The sequence below is a fragment of the Ailuropoda melanoleuca genome, chromosome 7 (assembly GCF_002007445.2).
Source record: "Ailuropoda melanoleuca isolate Jingjing chromosome 7, ASM200744v2, whole genome shotgun sequence".
Classification (NCBI taxonomy): Eukaryota; Metazoa; Chordata; class Mammalia; order Carnivora; family Ursidae; genus Ailuropoda; species Ailuropoda melanoleuca.
The window spans coordinates 108,246,654-108,263,467 of record NC_048224.1 but is presented as its reverse complement, the minus strand read 5'-3'; the positions used below and the strand labels follow the sequence as shown (position 1 = coordinate 108,263,467).

The 16,814-nt window shown below is 40.5% G+C and overlaps 1 protein-coding gene across 9 annotated transcripts in view; it reads left to right on the top strand.

Annotated features, from left to right (window-relative positions):
* The window catches only part of KLF12 (Kruppel like factor 12), a 412,821-nt gene extending 396,211 nt beyond the window's left edge, over nt 1-16,610 (top strand). For all 9 annotated transcript variants that reach the window (XM_019794254.2, XM_011218608.3, XM_019794255.2 and 6 more), the window contains one exon: nt 6,905-16,610. In XM_019794254.2, the coding sequence (XP_019649813.1) occupies nt 6,905-7,086 (182 nt within the window). In that variant the 3' untranslated portion in view covers nt 7,087-16,610. The remainder of the gene's footprint in view (nt 1-6,904) is intronic.
* Nucleotides 16,611-16,814: the final 204 nt, after the last annotated feature.

The following is a 16,814-nucleotide window of genomic DNA, read 5'->3' as shown; positions in this document are numbered from 1 at the left end:
TCTTTTATTAAGCACCTATCATTTCTCAGTTACAGGCCTTGTGGACTTCTTAGTTTCACAAGTATAGGAGTAGTGTGTCCATTTTACAGATGGGGAGACGGTGCTTCAGAAAGCTGAATGCTTGAGCCTGAGATCTAACAGCCGGTCGTTGACCGAGCCAGCATTTGACCAGGCTTTCTGCCTGATTTCAAAGCCTCTGCTATATTATGCCGCCTTAGCACCACCAAGAGAGAAGGCAGTCCCGGTCTACCCTGAGGACAAGTCAGGGGCTGTGTAATCTCAGCTCTAGGTTTCTGTTTCCTCGTTTTAAAAGTACCTAATTTCCTCCCAGATCTGAAATAGTGTGAACTTTTATGAACTAATGTAACAGAAACCAGAAGACAAGATAGGAATCTTGATTCTGGTCCACCCCACCCCCCCATATGCAAATACCATTCCTCAAGTGAAACAGATTGTCACAGCAAATATGTTGAGCCTTGAGTGTAATGAAGCTCATTTGTCAGCGTCTGGGGCCCCGTAACTTTATAAAAGTTAAACAGGGACGCATTTCAGAGATGCACTTCTGAACCGAAAAAAAAAAAATGCCTTTGCTTCCTGTTGCAAAAGGTGTTCCTTTTCAGTTGCTTGAGAAAATATTAGAGAGAAGCTGATGTGAGAACATGGCTGTTTTGTTTGACCCAGACTCTTTCAAACGGCACATTCCTCTTCTGCGTATTGCTCACACATCATTTTAATATGAAAGGGCACCTGTCTTTTGTCTCAGTACACATTCACCTTTCAGCATTTCAGATGGCAAGATGGGAGGTACCTGAAAAAGTTATTTTTGTTTCGTGGGTTTTGGGACTCCATTCAATACCTGGTGTTTTCTTTAGACTTTATTATGCTTCTGCTGGGTAAATGTCATGGAAATGCATTTAGTGACTCTTAATCCTTTTCTTTAACCAAGATTGAAAGAGACAGGGGTTCTCATAATAAATCAGTTTGTTGACTGTTGCAAGGAAAAAAAAAAAAAAACCCTGACTTGAGTTTTCAGTTTCTCAGGACACTTAATTAGACTTCTGCTTAAATCATGCCCGCGAATACACACGCACGTGCGCGCACACAGCACAGAGGCAATTATGCATAAAAAATTATACTTAACCTGAACCCCGAAAGTGGAGTTAAAAAGAATGTTTTAGAACAAAACTTTACAAACCTCCTCGTTTGTTCCTTTTTTGCTTGCTCTCTCTTTCATCTTTATAGGACTGTTCCACTTTAAAAAATAGAAGCCCTTGCTATTAGTTTTGGTTAACATTTTCCTTTCTCAGAGGTTCTCATAGTGTAGTCCAGGTTTTTTAAAGAACAGAGGAGGACAGATTGTGCTCAAAAATGGCCAGATTTTTTTTTTTTTTTTTAAACACAAAGTGTGGAAATGGCTTGGATTTGTCATGGGACATGGAGAACTCCATGCTTTAAAACTGAAGACTTTTATTGGTACTTAAAGTACCAAATAATTACCCAGATCGTGTCCTTCAGTTTTTCTTAGACACTAGCAACTTAATGTCTCAAGTTAGCCAAGAAACATCACCTACTAAGACTTATTGGTAAAGACATGTACGATACCATTTTCTATCATTTCATTATTTCGTGGGATTAGTGGAAGAAACAAAAATCAAAGATGATCCGATGGTGAAGTCAAAACTTCCTGTTATTTTGAAAAGTATTAACTACGCTTTCAGAGATTTTGCTACAAGGGATTCTAAGTGTACTTGTGAATTAGACAAAAGGAAGGAAGAAAGTGGGCATGCTGTTTTTATTTTCAGCTTATTTCTAAGGAAAACAGGTTTGAGTAACACATTTGCAGAAATCTAATTCAAATGTGTTGAAGGACAGCTCACAATTCCTGAAGAAATTATTGGAAATCGTGTTTTCTGTCACCATCATCATGCCAATACCCAGGAGCTATGTTCAGTAGAAGCACAGACCCTGGGAGACGCCTGACTCCTTCCATCGCCCAAGCCAACTCTTTCCATAGGAACACTGTCTTGGAGAATACACTTCCATTCTGTACCTACCACACTGACTTCTTAACATTAAATTTAGGTTTTTTTTATTTTCTAGGAAGATTTTAAAGGAAAGAAGAAAGGATGGAAGAAAGATTCTGTCTCTTCGTTATATCCTTTCAGGGCTCATTTACGCATACTACAATATGTCTTACAAACGCGTTTATCATTTTAGTAAGTTTTTGCTCACATCAGGAAGTTTCTGTTACCCTGATTTGTTTATAAGATTGTAGCCTTTAAATTGCTTTAAAGCACAGCATAAAATAAAAAGTATAGTTTAATACAATGCAGTGGCCATTAAAATTGGTCTTATCTCCACTTCTAGAACTTGACTAGTCCAAAAAGCACATTTATTGATTTTTTTTTTTAATAAAATGCTAGGCAGGGGGCAGGTATAATCAAAACCTAGGTCTCTTGAGCAAAGGGCAGAAGTAAGCTTTGTGCCTGGTCAAGGTGGCCATCTCCCCCCCTACCTCCGATAGCTCAGTCTCTAATTTTGAAGAGTGATTTGAAGATAATCATTTTCTTTTTTTGTCTTTTTTTAAGTGTGGGAAGAGAATACCCAAACTCTAGTTTTATTAATGAGGCAATGGGGCAAGGAATATTACGCTTAAGTTTTTATGGATATTAAAAGGAAAGTATACCTTTTTATAAGAAATTTTCAAGGAAAATTCACTTATCACTCAGACAACTAAGTATTCTCTTTTCTGATATCCTTTCTCACTCCCCGCTCCCTAGTGGAAAAGGTTTGCATTCTTCATTATATGCCTTCATTCGTCGCCTAGCCCCTTAATAACTTACAAGTTTATTTATCATTTCCACTGGTTTTATTGAAGAGTAGTTCGTGTCTGCCTCTGGTATTTTTGAGACCTATTCCTTGTCTTTCTTTTTCTAATCGAGATATAACCGACATAGAACCTTAAATCAGTTTCAGGTGTACAACATGATTCAATATTTGTGTAGGTTGTGAAATGATCCCTACAGGAAGTGTAGGTAACATCTGTCAGCACAGATATAGATGATTTTTTGTGTGTGATGAGAACTTGTCATTAAGATCTACTCTCTTAGCAACTTTCAAATAAATAATACAATGTTACTAACTATAGTCACCCTGCTGTTCCATTATATCCCCATCATGACTCCGTTTTTCTGTGCCTTTCGACCCACTTCACCCATTTCACGCGACCTTGTCTTTCCTGATTGCCTATTGCCCTGGATTCCACCTCACAGAATACTTCTCTGTTTTGCACTATGTTTTCCTGCTCCACCTCTCAGTTCACAGAAATCCTTACCATCAGTTACTGCTTCCCCTGTGCCCTAGCCCCTGAAATATCCATGTTAGAAACAATGTCCTACAGCTAAGCTACTTTCTGATCCTTCCCTTCCTGTGCCTTCCTTCCCAGACTCAGTAGAATAGTAGTAACTCATCATGGTTCACCGTGACCTTGTAACACAACTGTATTAAAAGGGCTTGGAGAGAAGCCTCCATCACTGTGTAGAATCATTGTTCTTTTGGTTACCGGAGAATAGTAAACTTAATTGTCTGAGTGATAAGTGAATTTTCTTTGAAAATATCTTATAAAAAGGTATACTTTCTTTTTAATATCCATAAAAACATAAACATAACATTCCTTGCCTGTACTGCCTCATTAATAAAAGTATATAGAGACATTCCTGGCCCTACCCTATCCTGACCTCACTCTCATAGGAAGGACCTTCTTCATTTTTTAATGAGCAGGGAAGATCCTGAAGATGTTTTTAAAACTCAGATCGGATTGAGTGAGTCTTTTCAGAGAGTCACTCAATCCAGAACTTTCAATTTAAAGTATTTGACATGAAATATCATCTGTGTTTATTACTGAGTGGGCTGGTAGAATTTTAGTTGGGGTCTTAAGTGGAGAATAAGTGGTTATTCTATAGCCAAAATATTCCCTCACCCACCCATCCCAAATTAACAATATGCATTATGTACCCCAATTCAATAAGTTAACGTAACCAGGAAGCCTGCAAAAGGCTCAGGTGACCCCTTAGAGCAGGGGTCAGTAAACTTTCCGTAAAGGGCCAGATATCTCTGTAAACTTCTAGGCATCACAGGCCAGACGCTCTCTGTTGTGGGGCTCAATTCTGCCATCCCTGGATGACAGCCTTCAGCAATATGGAGACTTGTGTTCCAACAAAAACTTATTTATGGACGCTAAAATTTGAATTTCATGTAATTTTCACATGCCATCAAATAGTCCTCTTGATTTTTTTTTCAACCACATACCAAGTGTAAAAACCACTCTAAGCTCAAAGGTTGCACAAAAAACAGGCCACAGACTGGATTTTGCCTAGAAGAGCCACTCTCTGCTACAGATTCTCAATGGAAAAGACATAAATGCCATTATTAAACAGCCAAAACGGAAGGAAAAGACTATTAAAATTGTGAGGAAAAAATTAGAGAATATTAAGTGCCTACTCTGGGTGTACAAGGAAATCCAGAGAGCACCCAAGACAATAAACTGTCCCCATGGTGGGCCTTTCGAACCTCTACCATCCTCCTGAGATGAGACTAGAGGCTCTTGTCCCCTCCTTGCCTCTACTTGCTTTCCAGGCTCATCCCAGCTATGGGTCCCCTTCCTCTCACTCTGTCCAGAATGGCAAAGGGAGTCATAGACATATGACACTCCCACCTCCATCCTTCAACTAAGAAAACCCACTATTCTTTCCTTCCTAGGCCTTACACTCTCGGTAGCTGGTTCCAGAGTGACACCAGAGAGGGCTAGGAAGTGCCTGTTGGTGACAAAGAGTCTACCAGCTGAGCTCAGTGCCCCAAAGATGGATGTGTTTTTGAAGACATGATTTATATCAAGCTCATCTTGTTAGAACCCATGCTCGTGATGTGAATGTCACAAACACATACAGAGGATGTGTAAATAAAAGCAGGTTAACCGTTGCCATTGAGGTACTATGTAGGAGACACTCAATCTTTTTAAGTTAGGGGTTTTGCTGATTTTTGTGTTTTTAAATTTCTGTTCAACTTGGGTCAGTAGACACCTGCAAATGAAGATTTTTGTCTCTGTGGGACATCTAGAATGAGTCAGAGGTTGAGGTTTTGGGTTAATCCACTCAGTAGGCTTCTACTTGAAAGGAGCCCTTTCAGAGTAACCTGGAGCTTTCTGTGGCCCACAGTTAGTGCATCAATATTTCTAGATTTAACTGGTCTGTGCTATTCACTCCCTTCTGAAAGGGTCACTTGATCCTGAAAAGACCCATATAGATAGCATTTATTTCAGAGTTGAATGAAAATTGTTGGGTCCACTTCAGGCTAGTTCTCCCTTGTAGACATCATTTATACTCTCACTTATAGGGCTTAGTGGTTCTGTGTGTGTGTGTGTGTGTGTGTGTGTGTGTGTGTGTGTGTGCATGTGGTGGCAGTTTTACTGATTGATACAAGCTTTTGCTTGATACTTATTCTAGGATCCAAGGATCCTGAAATGGTAGAGGCATAGTTCTTGACCTCCACATATTCAGAAACGGGTAGAGGAGAAAGGCATCGGAATAAAATCTTTATGATATATTGGATAGATGATATAATAGAAGTAAGAAGTGAATGATTTGGGAGTACCTGAGAAAGTAGAACCAACTTTGAGGATATGATGAAGTTTACATGGGAAAAGAATTATACATTCCACTGCAGCGTAGTGAAAAGCACTGGCTTTGGAGCCAAATACATCTTTTTTTTTTTTTTTCTAACATGGGGCAAGTTACTTTACTACATTGAGCCTCAGTTTTCTCATCTGTAAAGTGGGGTTAACAATACTCACCCTACAGCTCTATGCACAGGAATGTGCAAAAAGCTCCCTTCACCATTTAGGCCCTTTTCACCAAAGACTGTGTGTGACCAGGACGCCTGTTGTTGACTATTGGATGGAAGAAATAGAAGGAGAGATCACTTTTTGTGGGGTTGCATGGGGACAGGGCATCCATTCTGAATGAGAGCCAGGGAAAAAAAAAAAAAACAAACGCACCTGGGTCAACCATTGTCTCTCTCCCCCTGGGAGTTCATTTGGACAATGGATGGTGTATCTTTTCCCAGCAAAGCCTTTGCATATTTTACTGTCCTTACAAGTTGACTGAAGGACCCGGTCAAATTACGTACTTCTTCAGATGGCTTTTCACCATGAGTTTCAACACTAAAACCAACTTGATGATTCCTCAGGACTCACCCTAATTAAATCACTGAAAAGAGTATTTAAACTTTACACTCTTAAGCTATCTAGGATTCTTCAACAATAGACAAGCAAAAAGTAGATGTTTATGAATGACGTGTACTTCCTACCTAATTTTTGGAGAGTGGTGGAATGCTTTACCTTTCAATGAGATTTTGTGCATATTCCCGGTGACTGATAAATAGACGTTTTGTCCTAAAATAGCCTTAAATCATCTAAGCGATGCACATCTGGTGAGGAGTATTGAAACTAAGCATAACTAGTGACCCTTTATAATTCTTTGTGAGTCTCAGCATTAGAGCCAAATCAGCCGAGGGAGAGAGCTAAAATGCCTTTTTACTCGAGCGCTTGTGATTACATCCAGTAGCGATTAGTCTGTGCCTTTTGATGTCCCCGTCATTGAGGAGGCAAGTGTTGACTAACCTGCCAGATGAGATGTCACAATAGGAGAGACGAGATCGAACACCTCCTCCATCCCCACACCCTGACCCGACTGACCCCCAGCCCACTGGCAGGATGGTAAGGTTTCCCCACCAAGGATGACCACACGGAAAACCCGCTGAGAGCAACAGTTTCCCCACACATAGTGCTGGCTTGGTTATTATGGGAAAGTGACGGAGCACCAAAAGCGTGTGTCCCTTTTTCTTCCAGGAGAGAAGCCCTACAAGTGTACCTGGGAAGGCTGCACCTGGAAGTTCGCTCGCTCGGACGAACTGACAAGGCATTACCGCAAACACACGGGAGTGAAGCCATTCAAGTGCGCGGACTGTGATCGCAGCTTTTCCCGGTCGGATCACTTGGCACTGCACCGCCGGAGGCACATGCTGGTGTGAGGAATGCTCCCCGTCCAGCTGGGCGTAAGAGCTGGGTCTCTTAGCGGCACCCCATTCAGCAGGGCTGAATCCCCTCCACAGTGTTAACACAAAGGGCATCACCATCCCACGATGTCTGAAACCAGAGCAGGAAAAAGAAGGAACACTTCTCCCTTTGGTCTGAAGGTAACCCCCATCACGACTCCACGAGAAACGTCTTCACGCTGGCCTGGGAGATCGGTGACACAAACGCTGAAGAGACAGGCATTGTTTCCCGTGCCGTGTGCTCTGCCATGTCAAGGTGTTTGTAGCTTGTATGTTTTCTGAGCTGTCAGACATTTTGTTATTGATCCCTTAAAGGTCATCTGCCGCCAGCTGATGGCTAGAGCAGGACCTGTCCAGTTGGGATTCTTCTCCCATCATCCCACCCCTCCCCCTCTTTTTACTGAAATTTTAGTTACTGTCTCAGTAAGATAGAACACACATCCAATCTGTTACCAGCGAGCAGCATGAAAGTAGAGAAGAAGCAGCCTGTTGGAGAGTTCCATGACCTGAAAAGAAAGGGGCACTCAGGCGGCCCTTGGCAGTAGTGTGACGGCATTCTAGATAGCGCCACCCGCCACTTGTCATTCTGCCATGCCCTGAAGAAAAACCGACATTGAATCTTTCATTTGTTTGTCGTTGATTGTTTCTGTTCTGTTTTGATTCTGTTTTGTTCATCTGTTCGAGCAGAGGGGCAGCGACATTTCAGGTGGAGCGTAGTCCCGGTGTCTGCTCTGGCGTGGACCGGCACAGAGGTGTTCTGTAGTTGAATAGGAAGAGCCTGTCTAAAAAAACTACTGCCCCACTTCAAACCGCAGTGTTCTGTCACCTAGGCATCATCTCTTCCTGCCCCTAGTATTTGATTACAAGGAATCAGGGGGAAAAAAAAAACAACAACTTTCTTAGACACACTGGCACCAAGGTAAGAGGTGGGGCTGCCCAGGCAAAGTCAGTGAACATGAAAAATCAGACAAAGCAGAGATGGAATAACGCGCCTCTTGAGGAGAAAAGCAATAATGAATAAAAGGACTTTCCTACAATAACTTCACTGAGGACTCACGTTACCAATTTTCATACTTACTAAAGGGATTGTAAAAAACACCCCAGCATTTTAGAGGTCTTGGTTACATTGACAGCACTGAGGTAATCTTTCTGCTGTTTGTTGTCCTGCTTGGTTGAGTACCACAATTAAAGATTATGCTCCCCTTTTCTTGTTTGAAAACAGTTATTTGGTGACCAGAAAGGCCAAGGAGGCATAGCAGGGAATTAACCCTTGGGTTAATGGGTCAGTTCTCCTTGGAACCAAGTCAGTGGAAAGGGAGTGCTCCCGGAGGAAAGCCTAACATGGTGCTAGTTTCCTCACTTGGAGAGCCAAGGCTAAGTGCCTCTCCATTAGGTTCTCCTATACAGATTTCCTTTTCTAAGCTGTATCAGACCCCAGGGGTTCTGCGTTGGCATGGACAGGGATGTTGAACCACTCATCCAGTGCTGAGGGTGAGGGGAGATGACAGTCCCGTCAACCCCCTAAAATTATGAGCCTTGCAACTAGCGAAGTATACAGTAAACAAAGCAATACATCACCAACAAGCATTCTTTCAGAAAAATTATCATATTTTTTCCCCACTAAAAGCTGTTTTTTTTTCAGCTTTATGTGGCCAAGGGGCTTGGTGACATTTTTTGTTATTGTTGTTGTTGTTAAGATTTTTTATAGCTTAGATATAAAAGGTTGCCAGCATAGACCTTTGCAATATATTTTAATTAAAACACTTGATTTGGGGAATTGCACAAATTAACCTCACAATATTCCTAGCTCATTTTGAACATTCTGAAATAGTTTCCGGTGGGAGAACTGTCCTTTTTAGGATCATCTTCTAATTCAGACAATCTTATTCTGACGAAGCAAGGAACGATAAACATTGAAACAAGGACAATTTGTGTTGGATGGTATTAGAAGGGATTGTTTTAAAGGTTCAAGCAACAGCATAATGATGTTCAGGTCAAATTCTATCTTCAAAACTATGTGCTCTGAATTTCTGCCAGGTCTGAAAAACTCATCAGGCAATTTCCCTCAAACAAGGGCTTTGATTCTATTGATAAATAACTTCTTTTGCTACACAATCTACTACCCACCAAGCGCTATTTTTTTGTGGGATTTTTTGTTTTGGTTTGGTTTTTGGTTTTTTGGTTTTTTACCAACTGGAAAGTTTTGTATCTGTACTGTATACAATTCCTACTTCTCATTGCCTGTGACCATTTGGGGTAGAAAAGGGTCTCTTGCTGCTCACCAGCATTGGTTCCTGGTCAGTGGCAAAGAACACGGGAGCGGCCAGCACGGCTGTGCAGCCCTCCCTGCTGGTCCTGGAACCGGGTTGGCAGTCAGTAGGTGAATCGCCCAGGGGCAGTGTAGACTTGATTCCATTCTGCCTGCCCTCATAAGATGGGCAGATCTCTTCTCTGCACAGAGATGTCTTGAGAGAGTTACAGGTAGAAATGGTTTTTAGAATTCATAGAACTGACAGGCAGTGGGAGCTTCCTGAGTGACAGCTTGATTTAAATTTAGCACAGAACTAAATGGGCTGCTCCTCTCTGATCGCATAGGAAAGGTTCAGGGAAGTGAGCTTTTTCTCCTCACCCTCTGGAAGTGGAAACCAGACTGAGATGGTAAGTTAACCGCTAAAACCTGTCAGCGTTACGCCAACACCCCCCCCCGCCCCCCGTGACATGCTCGATACTTCTAAAGAGAAATCTAAGCACAAACAGTGAGTGAGTTGCTGATCTCACCCCAGGACTGAAACTTACCCGAGGCTTGTCCTGGAACCTAGCAAATTCTCCCTGGTGAGTTTTCTACTAATGTGTCCCCACGGAAAGGAAAGCGGTTGGGGAGAGAAGGAATTAGGATTTTAGGTAGGAATATCTTCAGGCATGGAGAAGCCGCCTCCATTTCATCTGTGTCCATGCTAGCCTCTTTTAAAAAGCACAGTAGTAGATGATGGACACGCGAAAAGGCGCAGAATCCACAGGACTTGTCCGTCCCCCAACTAGAAGCACTCTTTGGTTTTGACTTGGGAGCTGTTGAGCTCGCAGTCGGACGTGCGTGCGTGTTTGAGAACTGCTCCGCGGACGGCCGTGATGGCTGGAGAAGCGGCGGTAGGCCTGACGATCTCTGTGCGTTGTAGAGACGGAGTTCAAGCGAGTTAGCGTTCTTGGAAATGTTACCGGTTACTCCGAGGTTGTGTAAGATTCCCTCCCCATATTCCGATCTTAAGTTGTGCGGAAGCCGACTCACGCTTCCCCATCCCCCTCCAGCCCCAACCTGTCAGTTACGTGTGGACTCTGAGAAGCCTGCTTGAACGCTTGTCTTAAGTTCTATTAAGACGTTTAGACTAAAATTCCTCATGGCTTTCCCATAAAGAATTTGCTACTGCCTGGCATCACTTCGACAAAACACTATAGGACATTTATTTTCAAAAGCAGTGGAATAACAGTAACACAAACTGCATTTTTAAGAAGAGCACTTTTTATTCACTTGAAAGGTTAAAGGGAAAATAGGAAGAGGAGTGTGAGGGGAAAAGAACTTACAAGATGCTAGTGTTTACAAATGCCAGTTCTAGGTGATGAGAAAGGCCATTCTCCTTGTGGTTGAAATTTGGAATAGCTTATACAAAGATTGTGTTCCTTTTTATACAACTTTTTTTAACTTCAAATTTTGCCATTTGTGTTTTAAACGTAAATATAATTCTGCACTTTGAAATCAGTTCATCAGAACGATAACATGTATTTGGATAAAGATGCAGTATTCCTTATTCTGTACTTTATTTATTATACTTACCAAAGCTGCAATTGAATAAATCCGGTGAGGTGAGGCCTTCAGATCTACTAATACGCCTTCGTTATGTTGTTATGACTGCTTAGAAATGTAGCCATGATGTTGCTATAAAGGTGTCTTCACCGTAGAGCGAGGACTGACAGAATTTAAGCAGTGTTAAGAATGCCAGCACCCATGAGACGCTGAGTTTTAGTCTTCATGTGAGGGACTGAACGTGGGAGAACTCTCACGGATCATATTAGGCCCGGGAAGCCTTAATACTCATAGTCCATAGTCCAGTCTCCGATTTTGCTCTATACTCAATGCCTGTAAATTGAGGAGGTAAATGTATTCTCTAACGTCATTGACCAAATCTCTTCCTCCAGTTTTTTCCGAGGTAATGCATCTCATTAAAAAAGTCTTTCAATTTGATTTGGTTCCGTTTAGCAAAGGGGTTTGGTAAGTCATGTCTTCCATATACATTTCTACTCATCCCCACACTGCCTTCCACTTACCTGTACAGGCCCCCCCAGCACATTCACGCCTGCACATGCAGCAGCTAGTTAAATATCAACAAAGAACTTTTTTAAAAGAATGAATTTGTAATAATCCATGCTGTCTAGAAATGTAAGTTATTTACCTTATTAGGGAATCAGCTTATGATGCTATATATGACTTTGCCTGCATTTTATAGTTAAGAAGTGTACATAAAAATTTTAAAAATGCTATATTTTCACAGTTTCATTATAGAGTAACGTCTGTTAGCAACCCATGTCCGTTGGTACTTTACATGTGCTGAATACTGTGCAGTTGCAATAGGAATTCAGATTTTCATAAGAAAATGAAATAGGAGGATACTGCATCTTTAAAAAAAAAATAGAGTGAAAATATTTTGCTGTATTCGTAAACATATGTGATAGTGGAAAAGTATTTTCAAACTCGCAAATTTTACAGAGGTTGTAAATAGTTTGATGAAGTATGTTGGGGAAAAAAAAGAGCTTCTAGTTTTCATCACAATAAAAAAAAAATAAACTTGTTCAGATATGCCTTGTATATCTTACAATTAGCAATATTGCCATGGGAACTCTGTTCTGCTTTGGCAGAGCCCATTCCTTGTGCTCTGACAAAATGGAGTGGCCACTCGTCTCAATTTAGCCAGGATGGTTTAAAACACAGTGAAGTCATTTTAAGTTGCAAACAACTGATTCCAAATTCAAAATGTCTTTGCCTGGAAAGGGGGAAATAGCTGCATAGGAACTTGTGCTAAAGAGAAACATCTAGCAATCGTTCTCTTTTCTCAATTATCTTCCTCCTCGATGAACTAGTTCTTGATGAGAACAAAAAAACAAAACAACGGTAAGGTGTTTATTCTTGTTTGATTCCAGAGGGAATGAAGAGTTTTAAGAGTAGCTACATGTTGACAAGATAAAGTGCTATGGTTATGGCCACATGTTAAATGAATCTGTACTGGCAATAAGAATAATTAATGCCCATTTTCAGAAATGAATTAAAAACTGAAAGTGCCTGTCAGTAGATATTATGACCAATGAGATATTCCTATACTTTTACACAGCAATAATTCTTCATTAGACTGGGTTGTTCCTCCACGTTTGGGATACACACACACACACACAGAGTGAGAGAAAGAATAAATATATGCACATAGTAAATTGAATATGTTCACATAGCCACAAAAATTCTTTTGTGATTTTTAAATATACCTAATCTTGTTTATGTTAGTATTTCTTAATTTAATCTTATTTATGGAATGTAAGAATGCAAATCTGAACATTAAGGTTCTCTTCAACATACACTCTGGCATATGGCAATTATACTTTTAAGATAAAAACTTCATGGATTTGCCCCAAACTTGCAAAACACTGTGCGTGGCTCAAAAAGTTTTGCTCAGTTAACAAAAGCCCAATTTATTTAGAGCAAAACACTAGAAAGATTTGTTTGTTCTACTTTGTTTTGTCCACTAAGATCAAATGCACAAATTCATCCTTACATTTCTTCATTTCTTTTTTCCCTAATATTTTCTGTTACCATACAAGAACCATTTTGAAATTAATATCCACACAGCCATTTCTCCCCTAAAAGCCTACTGAAGACTGCTGACACTTAGTAAGCCTAGCTTTAACCAAGGTTTGCAGTTGGTCCTGGAAACTACCAGACTTATATTCAGAACTTCCCTACTTTTTCCTCTAATTATTTTACTGCTAGAAGTGGAGTCACGAATAGAAATATACAATGAGATTATACAAATAGACAAGAGCCCTGGAAATTGTCCAGTCTTACCATCTCAGAGCACAAATCCACCCAAACAAGCTATTGAGGGCTATCAGTAAAATTATACTCCTTCAGAACCAAACATTTGGTAAGAGCAATTTTAAAAAGTATAACTGTGATTAAACACTCAGGCTTTAGACAGTGAAGACGACCACGATGGACAGCGATCTACATATTTCTCCAGAACCAGACCGCAGGCCTAGGAAACCATCTACTGTTTCCTTCTCTGAGTTTCAGAAAGAATGAAAAGGAGAAGGAAATGTGCCAGGATAAGGTGTAAAAGAACCAATAAGTGTCAAAGGAAAGCAGCTGGGTCCTTTAATCTCACCACAGTCAAGTCTTCTGACTGCGCTGTTTTCCGCAAGGTGTCCGAAAGTGCTGAATGGGAAGGTCTAAAATTCAGCAAACCATGAAAACAACAGCTATTCTTTCTTAAGTCCTTACTCTATACCAAGCATTCTACTAGGCCACTTTTGGACACATTAACCCATAAACAGGTTTACATTTTATGGCTGGGAAACAGGCCCAGAGAGAGTTGGTGAGTTGTCTGCAAACACAAAAGGGAACAGCAGAGTGGGAAGGTAAAGCTACGCATGTCTGGCTCTGAAGCCTGTATTCTTCTACCCGTACTACATTGCACTTGTCTTCCCAGCAGCCAAGTTGTCCTATCTCTAACTGAAGTTGTTTTATGGCTGGGTAGTCCTATTTTCCAAGCACAAGACAGCGCATGGTAGGACAGTGGTAGCTAAGATTTGAAATCGGTCTTTTCCTGGAAAGTCATGCATGAAGGATCATTATAAACAAACAGTAACAACCAGTATCCCTGAACTTGTCACTTTCCTCCTAAATGTTTGGCCTGGAGAACCCAGATCATTAAAACTCTCCCCTACTGTGTGGCATTTTAGCCAGAGGGGGTTTTCTCCATTCTATGTATTTCTTTGTAAGCATAGTAAAAACCTTTCCACCGGTAGACCTTCTAGAATCTGCTCAAATTGCATTTGAAGTTTTCACCTCCCTCAAACGAGTCGTTATTAACAGAGCCCACTCTTGGTGGCTGTTTCTGGGGTGGCAATCACAAACGTTCAGATGCTGAGCAAGGAGGGAGAACGGACAATGCCTTTTCCGATTTCTCGCCTGACAGTACCACCTTGGAATGTTTTAAATAGTCTTATGAATGTTTTGTTTATAGTATTGTTGTTAGTTTAATTGAATTTTCTGTAAGAAGCTGTCCAACATCAGAGGAGTCAACCTCCACCCCTTTTCTGTGTAGAACAAGGTCCCTGACAATATTGATCCACGGAAATACTAATGGGCTTAGAAAACATTAAGAGAATGTCATTTCTCATGGTGTTTCTTTTTTCTGAAAATGAATCTCCTGAATTATGATCTTTCTCCCTGTTCCTTGGCCGAGGGAAGAGATAAAACCTGTATAAACAAATGCCCTTCCGTGCTGAGAGCAAGTGTTCCGTGCGCACAAGCCACTGCGGGAAGCGGCTCTCTTCCCCGTTAACTGGGTTTCACAAGTACCAGTTTCTCAACAACCAAACCACAATTTGAAGTGAGTTGAAAAGAGATGAATAGTGGCAATAGTCACATCAGGACTTTTTTTTTCTTTCTGGGTTTCATCTGTAGAAACCGTAAATGTTTTGAGACAACAGAGTCTGCCCTTTGTGCAAAGCAAGAACCAGTAACTGTGTGAATACTACCTTGCTCTTTCCAAAGCAGCCCTACCAAGACTTTCACAGAGATTCATTTTTGGTGAGAAATGAGGGTTCTAGAGGAGGGTAGGATTTGGGTCAAATTCTAGTCAAAGTGCTCAAGTAATCCAGAAGTAAGACATTTTAAGGACACACCAACATCTTCCCTTTGCTAATTTCATGCTCCAAAGCTACAGCATAAAACATTGTAGAAAAATGCTTTTGCCCTACTTGTGTTTCTAGTTTTCCCATTGCAGGATTTTGTAATTACATCCAGACTGCAGTATACACTTTGTCCCTTGAACTTCATTACTTTGGATGGGTACCGTTGAACTGGGGCACTGGTGCCTATATTCAAGGCTCTTTCCTATCAACTTGTCTGTCCGCAATTTGTCGTGTTTAAAAATCCATTAAAAAAAAAAAATCACCATCCCCCTTCCCTCCCCAGAATTGTGGCTGTATTGTTTCGTCCATGTCTATGTGGGACACATTGCATCACACGGCAAACCAACTCTCTGTGGATGTGAGATAACTACTTACAAAACCAGCTTGAAAACATCGTCTTATGTATTATGTCATCCTGCATCAGAATGCAATTATGTGTATCATAACATACTCATTTTAAAAAAAGAGAAACCAGCAAATTCGTGTTTGTCCATTGAAGAATGTACTCAGAACTTTCTGTGTTGTGAAACGATGAGAACAGACCACCTTTAAGATACCCACCTGCCACTTAAAATGACTTAGTTATAATTAGTAGTAGTCTAGACGCTGCTCTTGGCGTGTGGGGGTCAGTTCAAATGCCACGTTCTTCTGAATAAATCTCTCACTCGTATTTGAAAAAAAAAAATTATGGGAATAAAGAAAAATATCATCTTTGGCCAAATCAAGCAGGCATCTTTTTTCCTTTTCCTTGACACTTCGCTCATTATACATGATGACTGGATCACAAGATCCATCTGCGGAAAAATACAAAAACGTCCTTTAGTTTACAAAACAGTTATTCTAGGCTCAAAAGCCACTGAAGAGTAAATTGAATAGATGCGCTGCGTCTGATTCACTTAACAGATGTAATTTCACAGAAGACTCTTGGGTCTCTGACCCCAGAGAGTTAGAATGCCCACAGGAGGTCCTACGCATTAAAGGACAAAACCCCCCCAATGATGCTGGCAAGCAAAGGTGTTCATTTCTTAGATCTTCATTTGGCTTTCTGTTCAGTTTTAATTGCAAATGAATTTATTTCTCCAGCTTATCTAAAGATCTAATTTCCCAATAGTTTCCTCTGCATTTATATACTCTGTAGTGTTTAGGCAGCCCCTGTTATAAGTTTATTAATATTATGTAAGTGTTGTTCTTGTATTTATGTATAGTGTATGTATTGTAAATATACTCAGAGCTTTTTTCCTTTTACTGTAAAATGGTGATTTTTTTTTTTTTTTTTGCCCTATGATAATGTAAAGGGAGACCCTCCTAATGAGATTCTCTCAGAGGATGATTATTCCAGTCTATTCTCAGAGATTTAAATGAACAAGTGTTATCGTTTTTAATGGTGTCTCGGACATATTCTGTTGGTGCATTGCTTTTCTGTATTCAACTTTCCTATGAATTGAGCTGTGAACCGAAATAGAGTTTAAACCTTTAACTGTATGCATTTGTATAATTATCTGAATGAAGGCATGAAGGTTAAATAAAGCATTTTGTATGGAACCAAACTCCCTAATTATTACTAAGGCTGACTCAGACACTTTGGAAATCATGGTTATTAACCATTCTAATTAAACCTTTGTTATGAAAAGTTTTACCACTTGTGTATAGTGATTTGAAACACAGAACGAGATATACTGTATACTCAAAAATGAACAGGGTTTTTATTTCATAACAACTAGCACCTAAAGAAGGATTCCTAACTTCATATT